Source organism: Heloderma suspectum, chromosome 2 (assembly GCF_057233095.1).
Source record: "Heloderma suspectum isolate Gila_16-S chromosome 2, 16-S_ref, whole genome shotgun sequence".
NCBI classification, from domain to species: domain Eukaryota; kingdom Metazoa; phylum Chordata; class Lepidosauria; order Squamata; family Helodermatidae; genus Heloderma; species Heloderma suspectum.
This window is the reverse complement of record NC_139459.1, coordinates 368,336,324-368,354,889: the sequence shown is the minus strand read 5'-3', so window position 1 is coordinate 368,354,889 and position 18,566 is coordinate 368,336,324. Positions and strand designations below refer to the sequence as shown.

The following is an 18,566-nucleotide window of genomic DNA, read 5'->3' as shown; positions in this document are numbered from 1 at the left end:
AAAACTCTGTCTCTCCTAAAAAAAAGAAAACAGGATGCATTTATACAGGCTGAAAGTTGGAGAACAAAGAAAACACACTACGCATGCTCAGAAACCAATTAGTCCGCAGTAACAGCTTTATCAGCACAGCTGCATTATTACTCTTACTTCTTATCTTTAGGGATGAGTTACTTTGGTGGACAGGAATTTCCTGCTTATGAGCAAGTTACAATTACCTTCTCATGGTCAGACACATACGCATTCTCTAAATCCCATCAGGCACCTCGCCTGAACCACACTACTTACAAGGCCTAGTCAGGGCTACCGTCACAATCTCCCCTTTGAGCCTATGAGGCTCACTATCTATATTTGTATTGTTATCAGTTGTTCAATCTCTTTCTCTCTCTCTTTCTCTTCTTTTCACATTTCTCTTTGCATTCTCCTGACCATCTGGTGCAGTTCAGCTTTATGTATAGTTTTTGTATGGAATTTGATACAACATTTAATCAAAGTAATAATCACATGGAGCAAAACAATACAAACAACAATTATGCTTATTACATTGCATATCTTGCTAGGTGGCTGTTTCTGGTAAATCTAGGTAATAGGGTTTAATCATTTTAGTCTGATTTAGCGAGATTTGGATCATTGGTGTGCTTCTGTGGGCATGGACTGGCATACGGCTGCAGATCTAGCAGTTGAATATATTTAAGTCCAGTTGGATCTTGTTCACTACTTTCAGGAAAATGTTCTTTGTTTTCATATAACAAAGATGCCAAGCAGCAGCAGGATGCAGGTGGGCCACATCATGAGAATGTGCCTCTGGTGGATGCTGAGACAACTATTTCTTCACTAACAGGCGCTAGACTCACTGCTAGGCTTATGCTCACCTCACCAGCAAGTGCTTGGCTCACTACTGGTCCTTTAGAGGTGGCTATTTTGTAATCCAGAGGAGGCCAAAGTGCCAAAAGTCTAAGAAGATCACACACAATAGCAGGAAAAAGGGCAACAAGCCAGTTCCATGGTGGCAACCAGAGATGTTATTCTCTTTCCGGGTCCAAAATGACTCAGAGGGCTGATGAACTTTGTGTTAGGGCACATCTACCATTGTCTGGTCCTAGGGCACGTCGTCTCTAGAGAGCAACACTTTCTTGAGGAGGGATGCGGGGATCCAGGTAGGCTGTTTTTGTAGCTTCACAGCGGTGTGGGTGGTCAACAGCACCTGATGGGGTTGTTTCCAGTGAGGCTTAAGGGAAGACTTCTTCTGATGGACTTTCATGTACACTCAGTCTCTAGGCTAAAGGTTGTGACACTGTATTGTAGGAACGTCTGGAAGCGCTTTTTAACCTGTGAATGGAAAGCCTTCACATATTTCGCTAATCCTTGGCAATAGTTCAACACAGTCTCATCACTCAAATGCAAGTTAGTAAGATGTTCTTTAATAGGTGCTGAAGATGGGAGTCTCATGGGCTTCTTTATAAGGATCTCATGGACACTGAGCACAGTTTGTCGGTGTGAATAGCACGTTATGTTTATCAGGGCCAAAGATAGCGCACCTGGCCATTTAAGTCCAGTTTCAGCACAGATTTTGGCTAATTTGTTCTTGAAGACTCCATTCTTTTCTCTCTTTTTTTCCCACCAGCCCTGCTGGCTGGGGATGGTAGGGGCACTGGTTGAATTTGCTGTTGAATTTGCAGAGCATTGTACAACACAACTACTAATACATATTTAAAAGAACAACATTTCTTCATCTGAATGAAATCTGTATGTGAAAAGAAAGTTTACACATCTCTTAACTCCCAGTGCAGTCACTCTGGTTTTTAGGTCAGTGACAGGGCGCCGCACTTCAGGGCTGGTTATCTGAGCAAATGATGCACCTTCTTTCTCCTAGACGAGAACAGATAACAGGCTAATTCACTCAGGATTTTATAGAGCAAGTCTCAGTTAGAAAACTGTCAGAAAGTACACACGCTGCTGGCCCCCCTTTCTCTTTTGGCAGCAAAATAATTTTCTCACAGTACTTAAAGAAGCACTCCTAATCAGTTAGAAGGTACACAGTATGAAGAGCAAGTACGGTGCCTTGTTTTCGTTTCGGTTATTAACAAACTCTAAAATAATGAAAATTGCCAACTTTCTAGCAAATCATCGTACTTGTGCTATTTATTACTGCATTATTACTGCATATGATTCTTGGCAAATTCACACCTGACTTTCTGTTATTTTTCTGAAGCCAAATCTAATACACTCCCCCCTTGAATTCTCACAGATTCTATATGCAGTTGTTTATTAAACAATTAAAACAAATCATAAAATCATTGAGCTTGCTAGGCTACATACAAAGACATACAACGCAAGAAAATAACCGTAACTAATATAATAAGGGGATAAGGCACAACACACAGGGTTTCAAATCCACTGTTACCTCAGTGTACAAACATATCCCACCAGTGCCTTTCAATAAAAGTTTACACTTGCTAGGCCCTTCCAACCCTCCTATTCTATGATTCTATGAAACTTACTAGGCTACATACAGAGTAAAAAGACAAAGCAAGAAAATAACAATAACCACTACAATGGGATAAAGCATAATACATAGGAATTTAAATCCACTGTTAGCTCAGTGTACAAATGTTTCCCACCAGTGACTTTCAATAAAAGTTTACACTTGCTTAGACCACTTTAAAAATCTCATTCCCATCTCGACAGCATCACTTTAGTACATACAGCATCCCTCAACAAACATTCAGCTGAGCTTGCATTTTCTTCTTTGTGAAGCAACACTTACTGGTACACACAGAAGGTTGGGCCTAAGCTACGATATATGTTCAGACACATTAGCTACCTCAGCCAACACTCACTCTCTATTGCTGGTCACACACAGTCATTGCCTCTCGATTTTTACATGGGAGAAGCTGCTGGTATTGTAGCTTATAGGTGGCCTATAGCAGCAGTCCCCAACCTTTTTGGCACCAGGGACTGGTTTCATGGAAGACCATTTTTCCACAGACTGGGGGGGGATGGTTTTGCTGTCGGACTTCCAGCCGCTGGGATGCAAATGGCGTCCGCTACGCAGACGCCATTTGCATCCCTGTTCTTTGCAGTAATAGGCTACGTAAAGATTTACGTAGCCTATTACTTGCATCCCAGCAGCTGGAAGTCCGCCAGCAGCTGGAGCCGGCCGGCAGTTCCGCGACTTGCCGCAGAGCGGAGCCGGCTGGGGCCAGTGAGGATTCCAGGGGGGAGGGACGGATCGCCTCCCCCGCCCCGCGGACCCAAGGTAAGGGGGTTTCGCACACCCCTATGGCCTGGTTCCTAACAGGTCATGGCCCGGGGGTTGGGGACCCCCGGCCTATAGGTCAATCTGTCCAGCAGACCCAAAGGACAGGCATTTGATGACTAGGAGGAGTAAAAAGCTCCCACTCCCACATGGCAGGAACAATAGGCACAAATACAGATATAAAGACATTTTCTCTGAAAGCAAAAACGAAGTTACTGAGTACATTAAACATATTATTCACATTTATGCATCTTGCTTGATTTAAATCAATGTGGCACCTTCACCCCTTAGGGGAATGACTCAATCGATTCTACCCTTCTTATCTGCTACTACAAGGTGGAGGAGGGCCACGGGCGCTATGAGGCGGCCATCCGGGGAGCGCCACAAATGGTCAGTGTACTGAGAACAGCCAGTTAGTCTCCACTTTTCTTTTTCAACATTTGGGCCTGATTTTGGAGTTGTGCAACATCTTCAGAAGTTGTCATGGGAGACTGGTTTACTGCTGAAAGGAATAAGGCAGTAGCCTTAGCGAGGGCAGAAAGTTCTGCTACTTGAGCAGAAGTACAGTTAGGCAAAATACTGTGTTCTAAGTGCAGGCAGCGTATCTCTTCAGCATTTCTTTGTCAAGACCCATCTACAAAATATACGTAATCTACATTAATCAGTGGCTCATCTGACAAGTCTGGACGTGGCTTTGCTAGATGCTCAGCCACTTCTAAACAATCATAAGGGATACTTCCAGAAGGATCAGGCAGCAAAGAAGCAGGATTTAGAGTGGAACAACATTGCACTGTAATACGACTGCTAGAGAGGAGCAAAATTTCATACCTGAAGAGGCATGATTGAGATAGGTGCACAGTCTTTGTTTTAAGTAGAAGAGCTGCCACTGAGTGAGGTACACAAAGAGTTAAAGGAGAACATAACCATATTTTCAGAAGCTTGAACCAGGAGGGCAGAAGCTGCAGAATCAAGGAAAGTACCATAATATGTTACTAGTAGTTCTTATTTCCATGCTTTTAGGTAAGCACACTAAGAGCACAAGAATGTTTTTTTCATAACAGAAGAGAGTGAACGGAATAATTAGGAAGCCCAAGTTGTTTTAGAACAAGGCTTGTTTTGGAGCAGTGGAAGCAGATTCAGCTTCGGAAGACCAGGGAAGTGGCTCAGGAATATTTAAATATACACCGTCAGGGAACAAAGATAGCGCAACCAAGTTTACACAAAAGGTCTCTGGTCAATAGAAAGAAACAGGTGTTGATGAAGTTTCAAGCCTCTCAGCTGTCTTAGAAGTTTTGAGGAGGAGGGAGAAGCAGCTCAGAGGTGTGAAGTGTTTCCATCCGCTAGCTAGGCCAGCGAGGACACTTATTTTTCTAATGCTCAACTTGGCTACAGAAAAGTGGCAGCAATGCTAGAATATTTTTTTCCAAAAACGTCTTTAGATGATCCATGTAGTCTGCTGTAGTTTCACTTTTGTTTTGTTTACAATTGATCTTTTGTTTCGCCTAATCAGTTTTCTGCAAATATCAGGGATTATTCCTAGGCGTCTGATGCACGCTTGGTAAGATCAGCTGGTTCTTGATTTGGCCACTTTGCTTGCTCCTTTAATCTAGTGCGCACTTCTTGGGACAAAATAACTTGCATGACTTGGTTCATGCCAGCCCAATTAGGATTTTAAAAAGTGATCACTGTTTGCAATTCTTCTCAAAATTTCTGTGGCTTTTCTGATGTTTCAAAATTTGACCTGGTCTTTCGGTTTTTCTTGGGAGTTCTTAAGACTCCAATCCCCAGGACTTAGGTGACCTTTCTGACATCTCAACATAGCAATCAAAGAATGCATTCTCATTGATGCTGTGCCACCTTGGACTCTGAGATTCCAAGGCTCCCTTTAAATGCACAATTCTGTCCAAATCAAGCGTCCCAACCAAGGGAAATTGTTTGAACAGGTCGAGTTCCATTTGTCCAAAACTTGCAAGTGTTAGGTCCATAATTCCTGTACATATACATTGAAGGCATCCCTTTTGGGGCTGCAGAATTTCTTTGGAAGAATCTGACCCTGTCCTCAATTCACACAGGAGCACGCAGGAAAACAATCAGGAGGTCTCCACAGGTTGTGAGAAATGAAAGGTGCTGCCAAATTCCAAGGTACAGTCAGAGACTGACTCTCACTGAACTGGAGGCACAATCAGTAACTCACGATCAATGGAACTCATACCATGGCAGGGAGTGAAGGAAAGGTCAGGTCACTCATTGCAATCTCCATTCATTCAGGAATGATTTATTCAGGAGGTTCGTGCCTTGCTGGCCAGCTCATTCCATGGAGAGAAGGAGGAAAACTCACTCACACAAGGTTCCCATGACTATAATTTGCCCTGGTCCATTTTACCTCAATTCACACAAGGCAACTCTCATTCACCTGACGCCATATCCCATGAACCTCTGTAACCCCCCTCCCCCCAAAAAACTTACCAAGTGCTTAAATTACTGTCTCTTTAAAGGTGGTATCCTGTCAGCCAAGGCAGAATCATCCCATGGGCAGCCTCTCACTGAGTCCCAGACTTAGAGATTTTAAAAGGTCTCTTACCTTGGTGCACACTTCTGGGATGTTCAGTGAATGGCAATACAAATTGGTTTGATTCTCCTCAGCATTTGGGATCCGAGTCATGGCACAAAATTGTTAAGGAAATATCCAAGGCAGGTTAGGTTGAACAGTCAGAAATGTATTAAAGCACATCACAGCCATGGGAGAGACAGAAACTCTGTCTCTCCTAAAAAAAAGAAAACAGGATGCGTTTAGACAGACTGAATGTTGGAGAACAAAGAAAACACACTACACATGCTCAGAAACAAATTAGTACACAGTAACAGTCTTCTCTGTGGTGGCCCCCACTCTGTGGAACTCCCTCCCTAGGGAACTCCGCCACGCCCCTCTTTAATGAGCTTCTGCCATGCATTAAAAACGTGGTTGTTCAGGCAGGCATTTGGGGTGGGTTAGGGTATTTTTTAGAAATATGGTGTTTTTACTGTAGAATTTTATTGTTTTAAACTGTTCTATTATATACTTTGTACATCGCCCAGAGTGGCTGGGTGACTAGCCAGATGGGCAATTAATAAATTTAATTAAAAAAAATAAAAATACAATTATCAGCACAGCTGCATTATTACTCTTACTTCTTATCTTTAGGGATGAGTTGCTTTTAAGGATGATGGATAGGAATGTCCTGCTTATGAGCAAGTTACAATTGCCTTCTCATGGTCAGACATATACGCATTCTCTAAATCCCATCAGGCACCTTGCTTGGACCAAACTATGCACAAGGCCTAGTCAGGCCTACCTTCACACCACCAAGAGAGTTATCACATTCCCCTCCTCCTCATTTTCAGCCAGGCCGTGGGTACAGATATTCCGGCATCTACTCCAGTTTTCCAAATCCTCCACTGTTTGGACAAATAATTTCCCTGCAGCATCTTGGTTGCATTTTAAAGTCCCTTAATTTATTGACTCCAGCTAAAGTGAAGCTCCATGGCCAAGTTAGTGGTGCCTTCAATTTCTGACAGTTGTGAAGACATGCTGGTCAATTTCAGGTCTAACCAGTGAAGCGCCTTTGACCAAATTTCCCATAATTCACTGCAAGGTTGCTGGAGTAGCACCAATATATTCTTGTCTTCCTGTGGAGCGAGGCCACCCTTGGAGTCCTAGGGGGCCTGGATGGGCCTGGTGCCACATTTGTTACACTCATCCTGCTAGATGAGAGGGGTGTATCAGGGGTTTCCTTTGGAGGGAAATAGTTCTTTGTATCTCTTTCAGTGACCTAGTCAAGTCTCCCTTTCTTTCCACTTTGCAATTTCTCAAAACGAAATGAATTACATCTGCATTATGAGTCACTAAAGGTATATAAATGATAGGTGGAAGTGAGAGCAAGAAACTTATGTGTCCATCTTTGATCAATCGCAAGCCCCCCCTCACGCCGTCTGGTTTTGACTCTAGAGCCTCCACTGTCAGCAATTCACCACTCAATGTCCTGGCACAGATGATCTCCAGAATGTTAAGGATCACCACAAGATTCTTGTGGTGAAGAATCTTGTGGGGTTGGACTCGATGGTCTTATAGGCCCCTTCCAACCCTACTATTCTGTGATTCCCACGGGCTGGTACTTGGAGAAACACTTTCGTCTTGGCCTAAGAGGTCCAGTTGTGTGGGATTGAGTGCTGGGATAAAATCCTGGAATCCTCATGCACAGGTATCCTAAAGCACCTTTGATGTATTTCTCCATGGAATCCCCTAACAGCTTAGCTAGGCTGAGCAAAATGGGTCCCAGTATTTGCCACAAACACCATACCACCCACACTGTCCAGTAAAGGACATTCAAGCTCGAAAGCAACAACAAATGGGTCCTGCAACAGGTGTGCTGGGGAAAATCACAATGTGGTAGAGAATGAATATTTTTCTTTCATACACCCAACCCATTCTACTCAGGTGATGGAAATCTCAGTGTAGTGGGGAATTATTTTTTTTCTCCTCATTCATCATGGTGCAGCTCAAAATACAGAAGAAACTTGAACTCTCATGCAATTCAGTTCTGCCCTAGTGTCACAAAAAACAGCGTAAGGATGGTAAGATTTTCTAGAACAGGGCTCCTTCTCATTGTTTAACCCCTCCTTCCAGCGACTGATATAAGCTACAAACAGGCTTGTGTCAACGCACAAGAGGATTCATCCAGCGTTACAGTACGTCTCAGATGTTTCATAAGGCAATACAGGACCAGGACAAGGCGAGGCACCTTTACTGGTCCCAGGTCCTCCATCCTCCCCATCTGGCTTTGGGCCTGAAAGACCAAGAAAAGTGTGGGTGCATGGAAGGTAAGTTGTAAGAAAGCACAATTTGTGACATTACAGAACATCATCACTGATCATGGGCAGATCAGGTAAGGCATGAGCCTCAGATTCCAACCTTCTGGCTCTGTGGAGCTTGAACTAACGTGTGAAAGGCTTAACCCTGGTCTTAAAAGCCAAGTTTATTGATCACTGAAGAGGCAGTGTGATGTAGACGGGGACTTGGGGGATCCGGGTTCTAGTTGCCACTCAGCCATGAAGCACAATGGGTGACTTTAGGCCAGTCACTGACTCTCAGCCTACCCTACCTCATAGGGTTGTTGTGAGGATAATATAGAGAGGAGGAGGAATATGTGAGCCACCTTGGGTTTCTTGCGAGAGGAAAAAAGGATATAAATATAATAATAGTAATAAAAATACTGGCTGAAGCTACACAAATTGGAAGCTAAGGAGGACACCTGAACAGACATGCCCTGTGATCGGTGATGATGTTGTGCAGTGTCGCTCTGAAGGATCGGCGGGGCTCGCTGTCTCTTACCCAGAATCCAGCAGTCCCATCACAGCATTGCCAGGGCGCGCCTCACCCTTCCAGATGCTGGGCTCAAGGGGAGCGGCTATGCCAGGGCAGCGGCAAGCAGCGGCAGTGCGAAGGAATAGTGACGCCAGCCCGCACGTGCTCAAGGCTTATGCTGATCACTGTGATAAGATTCACCGGGGGGGGGGGCGGGGGAAGCGGGCAGACACTGGATAAAAAGTGGGAGAAAGCGATAGAGAGGGAGGAGGTGGAGAAGAGACGTGGAGACAAACAGACAGCAGGAGCGAGAGCTGCAAGCCAGGAGCAAGAAACAGCGTCTTACCTGGGAGATGTCAAACTCCGCTCCTCAGGGGCTGCCTGCTCTACTGGGGAGAGAAGACGTCTACCCCTCTTCCTCCATTGCCCCTTTAAGAGCAAGCTCCAAAAAGGCTGCCCTGGACTTTCCTGCTCAAGACGGGAGGAGTCAGCGTTTTCCCCAGGAAAGGTACTGGGATATGACAGCAGAGAAAGACCGAGCAGCTGTGAGCGCTGCATTTGGCAGAGACAAACTCTGGGGGGATTTTGTGTCTGCCAGGCATCAGTCCTTGCCGTAGGTGAAGGTGGAGAGAATTCTCCTAATGAATGAGCCAATTGGTTTATGTTCTGTTTGAAGACTACCAGTGTTGTAACTAGGAGAATCTTTCTTATTAAACTTTGGAGTTCAAGCATATTTCTAGCTGCTGTGTCTCTGATGGAGTGAATGAGCCAAGGAGGCTTTGAGGTGCCTTTGCCCCCAGACCTGCTCACAGTCACAAATTGTGCTTGCTACAAATTAGCAACCGCCCTCCTGCCAAATGCAGCACAATACTTTCAGGCCCAAATTCAGATGGGGAGATTCAAGGAAGTAGCAAAGATGCCCCATGTTGTCCCTGTCCTGTGTTGTCTTATGAAGCATTGGAACCTTAGAGTTCTGCTAGAGGAGTCCTCCTGTGAGTTGGCCCAGGCCTGCTTGTGTAGATCAGTGGCGGTTATATAGGAACATCGAGTGTTGTCTGACCTCGTGAAGTCACATTTCATAACTGCTGCACATAGAATCCACTAGATTTCCTCTGCAACACAAAGTACGTCTGAAAACAGCAGTAAACTGGCAGCATTGTAGCTTTAGAATGATACAGAGCATGCATGACATAACTTTGACGGCAGTTGCTGCCATAGACTTTAATGGGGCAGGAAACCCTTAACAACTCTTGACTCACTGCTTCACACCTCACCAAACCCATGAAGTTTACCCTTCCACAGTAAGCTTGAATAAAATTCATCAATTTTCACCAAAGACGGGCAGAAATATATGGTCAAAAAGTGGAGTTTTGCCATTTCTCTCATATGTGACTACTTTGATGTTGAGTGAAATGTTTCTTGTGACTGAAACCCATTCCACACTCCAAGCATTTATATGCTTTCTCACCTGTGTGAGTTCTTTGATGAGAAGTGAGGGTTCCCTTGTGACTGAAGCTGTTTCCACACTCCAGACATTGATATGGTTTCTCCCCTGTGTGAGTTCTTTGGTGAGAAGTGAGATTTGTCTTCTGACGGAAACTCTTTTCACACTCCAAACAATGATATGGTTTCTCCCCTGTGTGAGTTCTTTGATGAGAACTGAGAAGTTTCTTCAGACTAAAGCTCTTTCCACACTGCATACACTGATATGGTTTCTCCCCTGTGTGAGTTCTTTGATGTTCAGTGAGAGAGTACTTGCGAGTGAAGCTTTTTTCACACTCCAAGCATTTATATGGTTTCTCCCCTGTATGAGTTCTTTTATGAGAACTGAGGTACTTCCTCTGACTGAAGCTCTTTCCACACTCCAAGCATTTATATGGTTTCTCTCCTGTATGAGTTCTTTGATGACAAGTGAGATTTCCTTTCTTACTGAAGCTCTTTCCACACTCCAAACAATTATATGGTTTCTCACCTGTGTGAGTTCTGTGATGCTGAATGAGACATAGCTTCAGACCAAAGCTTTTTTCACACTCCAAGCATTTATATGGTTTTTCACCTGTGTGGGTTCTTTGATGACAAGTGAGATATTTCCTCTCACCGAAGCTCTTTCCACACTCCAAACAATGATATGGTTTCTCCTTTGTGTGAGTTCTTTGATGATGAGTGAGAGTTATCTTGTGATTGAAGCTCTTTCCACACTCAGAACATTGGTATGGTTTCTCCCCTGTGTGAGTTCTTTGGTGACAAGTGAGATCTAACTTTTGTCTGAAGCTCTTTCCACATTCCAGACATTTATATGGTCTCTTCAATGTGTGCATTTTGCGATGAGCTTTAACATTAGATTCACATTTGAACATTTTCCTACCCACATGTAACTTATTATTTTCCGATGTTTTATGTATTTTTTCTTGGATTGTGAGATCATGGTAGCCATTGCCCTGAGGAGCAAAGGAATTCTTCCTCATATTGACATTTACTTCAGCTTTCCTTCTCTGCTGTTTGCTATTTTTATATTTGTCTCTTTTCGGTGATGTCCCACGTGGTTCTCTCTTATTCTCCCCTTCCCACCTGTCTCCGTCTGGAATGTAGACAAGAAATTGGTAAAAGCCCGAGTTAGCAATAGAACCTCAAATAACTGACCCCCCTCAGTTAATGATTTCGAAAAAAGGAAGAACTGAAAAGAGTTTGATGGGGTGTTGTTCTTACCATGTGTGTAACTGCTTCTATTGACTGCCATTAGCTGACTACTGGAGTTGTACAATACATTTGATTGAGCCCTTTCAGACCTGGGTTCAGCTTTCAGCTGAGAAGTGAAATGCTCTGAGTATTCTCTCAGCCCAGCCTACCTCACAGATATGCAATCAGGCTGCTTGTCAGTAGGGCAGGTACTGCAGACTCTAATGAAATTTGGCAACTGTGGAAATGGTTCCTTTTACAAATCTTTGCTTGTGCCAAGGCGGGAAAAGTAAGGACAAAATCATCTTACCAGATAGCCCTACAGGTCACTTATGTAAGGTCAGATCTGGCATTACCAAGTCAATCAAAACTGCACATATTCAGAAAATGTTCAAATTTGCGGTGGGCAAATGCTAACGCAACCATACATGCATAGGCCAGTCCTGCAGGGATCTCCCCAAGATGCGAAAAATACCAGCTCAGGTGCTAGACCAGGAATTGCTTAGCCTTTCAGAAAAGAGACACCCTCGAATAGCTGCAACCTCAGCACCTCTGTCAATGGGCACCTATCCCAAATCGGCCACTTTTACTTTTTACGTGGCTCTGGCAAGAAGTTGTCCAAACCCCATCGTTTCAGACCACCACAACAGCTCCATTCACCCTATTTGGACCAGTTCCACTGTGGGATCACACTACTGAAACTATCTTGGTCTCCTGGGCAGCCCACCGCGGGCAGATTCCATCCGCTTTTCAGAACATGGCAAAATCTGGAGTTCTGTTGCGCACAGACAGACAGAAGCAGATCTCTTTCCCCTCCCTCCACCTCAGCTAAGGAGCATGAAATCTGGGTATCAGGGTGTCTATGTGTGAGGAGGGAGACTAAGGGAGAATCAGCTGGCTTTTGGTTCTGTAAACTAACTGCATTTTGCAGTGCTGGCTGCCTCTTGAGAAACCTCCCTCTCTGGCTTCAGCACAGCTGATATCAGGTTCTGGGATTCTATGATGTTGCCGTTCTATATTTGTATTTGCTGCAGCTCTCAATGTTTCCTGACAATTTGAGTACTGGGTACTGGTTGTTGTTTTGATGTTGTTGTAGTTTTCTAATATTTTATACCGTTGTCTCACCAGTATTAGCTCCTCTGTGGATTGTTATTTAATGGAAAGGCAGGATTATAAATGTTTTAATAAATAAAAATAGTCAGATCCTGGAAGACTGGAAGAAGTGATCTGGAGGTGCTGAAACACAGAATCAAACTCCACTTGGTCCCTGCAGGGCAGGCCTTCAACTATGCTGTGAAAATGGGCCTGTTCTGAGCTGCCTTTTCTTAATCAGTGTTTTGATGCTGCTGGTTTTTGAGACTCTGAGCTGTGCGAATGTGTCTTGTGAACATTTTTGTGGTATGTCTGAGGTCTGTGTATTTAAGCTGCTGTCATAAAATAGTGTTTAATCATTTATTTATTTAGTATATTTCTATACCACCCAATAGCCAAAGCTCTCTGGGTGGTTCACAAAAATTAGTAGTTTTAATAAAACATGTAACTTCTTTTCTTTTTGAATACTGCCTTCTGAGGGCTGTGTACTAAAAGGCAGCCTCAAAATGCTCCATAAATGAATTAATACAGGATATCTGCCCAAAATGGTAATATTATCTTCCTCCTCATGATTCAATTTGGAACACGATATTATCATTAAGTAGGCAAATAAGGAGCCTTACCGAGAGAGGCCACGATCTCATAGTTCTCCTCCATGGTTTGTCTGTGCAGGGCTCTCTGGTCAGGATCCAGCAGTGCCCACTCCTCCACCGTGAAGCACACAGCAACCTCCTCAAATGTCACCAGAGCCTGGAAGAATAAAGAAAATGTTTCCTTCAAAGGATAACATAAAGTGAGGTGGCCGGGCCTTATCCTGCAGGACTGAAACCTCCTTGCTGTGAAAGCCAGTTGATGGGGGAACAGGAGCAAGAAACAGCTGTGGCCCTCCTGTCCTGCTTGTGGGCTTCCCAGGAGGCATCTGGTTAGACATTGTGAGAACTAGGATGCTAGACTAGGTGGGCCTTTGGTCCCATCCAGCAGGGCTCTCCATAGGATCATAGCTTTACCAAAAGCAAACAGAAGGAGAGCGATGTATTCTGGCCCTGGGAGGTGAGCAGGGGACGGAAGCACCCAGGCTGCTCCCTGCCTGTCTCCCCAGTGAACCTTCTGCCTACCTGATATGGTTCCACTCCGTCACAAAGGAAAAGAGATGGTGGAGTACCCATTGCCAGCGTCGTTCCAGCCCCTGTGGGAGACAAAGATGATGGGAACTCAGTAGCGGATATTTGTCTCAGAGATTGAAATTACCATCCTAAACTCCTCAGAAGTATGCCCCTTGGAACATAATAGGACTTATTTCTCAGTCAAATGCACAGAATTGCATCTGAAGTGATGCAAGTCAAAGTACACCTGGGCATTACAAGAAGTCTTATGTTTCATTTGCATTTTGAGAGCTCAGTTTGGTAAAAATGCATATTTCCCCATCTGGGCTCCTGACCACAGATCAGACTCTTGGTTTCCTTTATAAAGTCTCCAAGTGTTGAAAATTAAATATAGTTTTGGTTTGTGGAAAAAGCTGGAGACAAGAAGAACAAAGGAGAACATAAAAACAGACCAAAGATCTCTTACATTCCCCGGAGAGCGAGACCAGGGAGCTGTCTTCACGAGTGATTTACTAAGAAGTTAGAGCAGTCTGAGTTCGTTTGCGGCAGATGACATCGTCACCAATCTGCTGCTAACCAGCCTTCCCTCTTGAAAAGCCACATTTTCTGAAACTCTTTTTACTCCAACATTTTTACTGAAAGCGGCTCCCTGGCGGCTTTACCACAGTGTGCCATGTCCCCGCAGCATTAAGTCCTTGTTGTGCCTCTGTGACCTGGCAGTGACATTGTCAAGGCGGTGAGATGCCGTTTGCTCTTGTTTCCCCAATCAAAGTTGTTTTTCCCATATCCTTCCCTTCTATGCATGTGTACTTGGAAGTAAGAAATAAATCTGTGCATGTTTACCTGTAAGTAAGAAGTAAATCTCGCTCCCCCACAGTGAATCTTTAACATATTCCAATGCTGGATGGGACTCGCTGTAAAGCATTCCCCTTCTGTGTGTGTTTACTCAGAAGTAGGAAATAAATCTCACTCCCCTGCAGTGAATCTTTAACAGATCTCAATGTATAGGGAGCCACAGTAAATCGCTGAAGTGTTAAACATGTAAAGGGTTAAAAGTGTACTTTATTAAACTCGTCCTAAAGCGCTCTTTTGGTTCTCCATGAAATCACTATCTCAATGCTGTGTTTCTTTGATGTTCTGTAGTTTCTCTGTTGTTACGTAAAGTTGTGGTAGCGATCATTCGAGATCATGGGAGCTTGTCATCTCATTGTGAGCAGGGACAAGGAGAAGGGGGGTACAAAGGGGGCTTGGAAGCAAGAATTCCCTGGCGGAGTGCTGGAATGGGGCAAAATTGAGAGGCTGGGCTGCTTTCATGAGAAGCCTTCAGATGCTGTACTCCAGAATTGGGGCTTTTGGCTTCTCAAGGCAAAAGTGCGGACATTGGGGAAAAGGGGGGTGGGGAGATAATATAGCAGCTGAAGGAGGCCTTCAGAATTGTAAATTAGTTGCTCTCCAGTCATAATAACATAGTAGCAAAGGGGAGCCGGGGGGGGGGGGGGGGCAAACAAGCCTCTCTCATTCATTGAGCAGCCCCTGCTAGTCTGATGACATTCAGTTCTGCTTCCCCTACCCCACCAGGAACTATGTTCCTTTCAAGCGCTGTGTGACTCCTGAAAATCAGATTTTAATGGTACTGTACACTTGGCTTCTCTTGCTTCGTGTGTCACTGATGGACCAAAGCTGATTCCATGAAAATCTGGGTAATACTCCAATGCACTTCTCATTCTGTTCTCATGAAGATCCAGCCCCCACCCCCCCGGATGAAATATAGCCATCCCCAAATTAATCCTTACCCTGCAAGGCAGCATGTCCGTCACCCTCCTGCCTAATCGCCCTTTGTGGGGGGCTCTGTTTGGGGTCTGAAGGAACCTTCTCTGCAGCAGGGAAGTCAGGTCCTACGTCTGCAAACAGATTCTTTACCTGAAAGAGCAATAAACATCCAAGACATGTAATGAGGAGGAGGATTAGAAAAGGAATGAGACAGTCAAAAATGTTTGAGGTGAGATATGGGACATCTCTCCTTGGGTGATTTCCAGAATGGGTTGGGCAGTTAGTAGAGAGTTTTAGTATGTCCCCTATGATATTACATGTGTATATCTATATATTAATACAGAGCATGAATTTTTGTTCACTCCATTTTGACCCCTAAATATTATCTGATCGAGTTTGGAATAGTCTCAAATTAAAGCTGCTGATACCTAGATTTGCAGAAAAATAATCGCAGCCCCAAAAATAAATTGACAGCTTCACAATTATTTATTTATTATTAAATTTATTAATCGCCCATCTGGCTGGTCACCCAGCCACTCTGGGCGATGTACAACGTACAATAAAACAGTTTAAAACAATAAAATTCTACAATAAAAACGTTTTCTAAAATACCCTAACCCACCCCAAATGCCTGCCTGAACAACCACGTTTTTAATGCACGACAGAAGCTCATTAAAGAGGGGGCATGGCGGAATTCCCTAGGGAAGGAGTTCCACAGAGTGGGGGCCACCACAGAAAAGGCCCTCTCCCTCGTCCCCACCAGTCTAGCTGTTCTGGCTGATGGGACAGGGAGGCCATCCGAGGCTGATCTTGTTAAGCGGCCTGTCTGGTGCTGCTGGAGGCGCTCCTTAAGATAGGCTGGGCCGCAGCCATATAGGGTTTTAAAGGTCAGAACCAACACCTTGAATTTGGCCCGGAAAACAACTGGTAACCAGTACAACTCCTTCAGCACTGGAGTGATGTGATCTCGCCGGTGGCTGCCTTTAATCAGGTGAGCCGCCACATTCTGTACCAGCTGCAGCTTCCGAACCGTCTTCAAGGGTAACCCCACGTACAGCGCATTACAGTAGTCTAAACGAGAGGAGACCAGGGCATGTACTACCGATGGGAGCAGATGGTCAGGAAGGAAGGGGCGCAGCTGCCGTATCAGATGGAGTTGATACAGCGCTGTCCGGCTCACAGCTGACACCTGAGCCTCCATGGACAGCTGGGAGTCCAAAATGACCCCCAGGCTGCGGACCTGGTCTTTCAAGGGTAGCCGTACCGCATTCAACACCAGGTCAACATCCCCCAGCCTCCTCTTGTCCCCCACCAAAAGTACCTCGGTCTTGTCAGGGTTCAGCTTCAGCTTATTCCTCCCCATCCAGCCACTCACCGTCTCCAGACATTTAGACAGGGATTCTACGGCCAACCTTGGTGAAGATTTGAACGAGAGGTAGAGCTGCGTGTCATCCGCATATTGATGACACTGCACCCCAAACCTCCTGATGATAGCCCCCAGCGGCTTCACATACATGCTAAATAGCATCGGGGAGAGGATGGAACCCTGTGGGTGTCTCCAACGCCCAACCCCTCCAGGCGGTCCAGGAGGATACCGTGGTCAACGGTATCAAAAGCCGCTGAGAGGTTGAGGAGAACAAGGAAGGAGCATTCGCCCCTATCTGGAGCCCTCCTCATATCATCTACCAAGGCTACCAAGGCGAACAAGGCCGTTTCTGTCCCATGTCCAAGCCTGAAGCCCGACTGAAATGGGTCTAGATAATCAGTTTCTTCCAAGTGTTAGAGTTTATAATAATTTAACAAATTGTTAAATTAACAAATTAACAATTAACAAATTGTTAAAGTTTATAATAATTTGTATCATGGAGCTGAACAGGTACACAATACACAATCGCATGCATTCACTATTGATGTCTAAAACTGGGGAAAAATAATTACAACTAATTTTCATGAACGGAATGTTGATAACTACATGTTAGTTTTTAATTTAGACTTCTCAGTTCTCACTGTACTGGGATTCAATTAGCTTGCGATGCCGAACTACGTATCCTCCACCATTGCTAATGCTCCCCACCGTTGCGATTGCAGGTCGTGCTCCGTGCGAACAGGAATATTCTTGAGAAAGGCTGGGGGTCTGTACTCCACTGAGTACATAGCCTGGTACCTCCCAATTGTAACTACGATGCCGTACTTAACACTAGTACGGGTGGTGTGGGAGACCTTTTTGCTGTTGAGGTCCATGCTACCTCAATCAAAACCTGTTGCAGGGTTTCCCCCCACCACATTCCAACAGTGGACGGGGCCAGAGCTAAAAGTGGGTGGGGCCAGAGCAAAAATGGGTGGTGCTACAGAAGTAACTCTTAATTTTGTCCAGGGTGCAACAGGGGGGAAAAAAGGCATTGCCATGCAAGATAGCATCACCGATGCAATGAATATGGACTTGAGCATGCTCCAGGAGAGAGCGCAGGACAGGAAGGCCTGGCATGCTATGGTCCATGGGGTCACGAAGAGTCGGACACGACTGAACAACAAATTCTCCTTCCCCAACATGTGTGAGCCCCGCTTTGTAGTTGGAAGGAATCAATAACTGTAGTTGGAGTAAATAATATCGGTAACCTGCAGTGGGGCCAATGAAGGGGTGTGGCCTTGGAAGAGCCTGAAGGTCTGGATTGGGAGGCCTGGAGGTCCATATTTGGCTCATGGGCCAGAGGTTCTGCACCCCTAGCTCTACTGCATGCTACAGGATGTATGCCCATGGTGTTGAACCTCTTTCAGCCCAAGGGCTGAATTCCCTTTCGGAGAAGCTCTTCAAGTGGCAGACAGAGCCAAAGGCAAAGGGGAGGGTCCCCAAATACCAGCCTATTGTAGCTTAAAGCTCTTAACTGCCGGTCACTAAGCCTTAGGAGAAGCATTTCGACCTTTCAGACTGGGGAGAAAACTCCACAAAAGCTGGGAAGCCACCAAACAATCAGTGATCGGGGGGGGGGTGCCCCCAGCTCTGTATTGTATTAAAGTATAAGAAATGTATATGTGGGTGGAGAGATCTGCTAGCCAGGTCTGCTGTAGCTGGATCCTCACAGTCTGAGATGAACTAGTAGCGACTTTCCTTTGGGCGGGAGTTTTTCTTTACCTTTCGGCCCAATCAGCAAAGAAGCAGGAGGTTCAGGAGACCTGGGAGAGAAGACTGTTTTTTACCAGGCCTCGCCCCTCTTTATCCAGCATCCACCAATAATTCCCCACTGGACCTAACCTTCATTTGTGACAACCTCCTTATTTCCTGTGGACTGTGAGTTGTTGTTTCTCTGTTGTTCCATTGAAAGAGACTGTT

At 45.0% G+C, this 18,566-nt stretch overlaps 1 protein-coding gene across 1 annotated transcript in view; it reads right to left on the bottom strand.

Moving 5' to 3' along the window:
• Nucleotides 1-18,566, bottom strand: part of LOC146355957 (uncharacterized) — a 75,393-nt gene that overhangs the window by 50,928 nt on the left and 5,899 nt on the right. The window contains exons 3-6 of the mRNA XM_084829988.1: nucleotides 15,262-15,388; nucleotides 13,481-13,551; nucleotides 12,989-13,115; nucleotides 10,000-11,175 (exon numbers count right to left, since the gene is read on the bottom strand). Of these exons, the coding sequence (XP_084686114.1) occupies nucleotides 10,000-11,175; nucleotides 12,989-13,115; nucleotides 13,481-13,551; nucleotides 15,262-15,388 (1,501 nt within the window). The remainder of the gene's footprint in view (nucleotides 1-9,999; nucleotides 11,176-12,988; nucleotides 13,116-13,480; nucleotides 13,552-15,261; nucleotides 15,389-18,566) is intronic.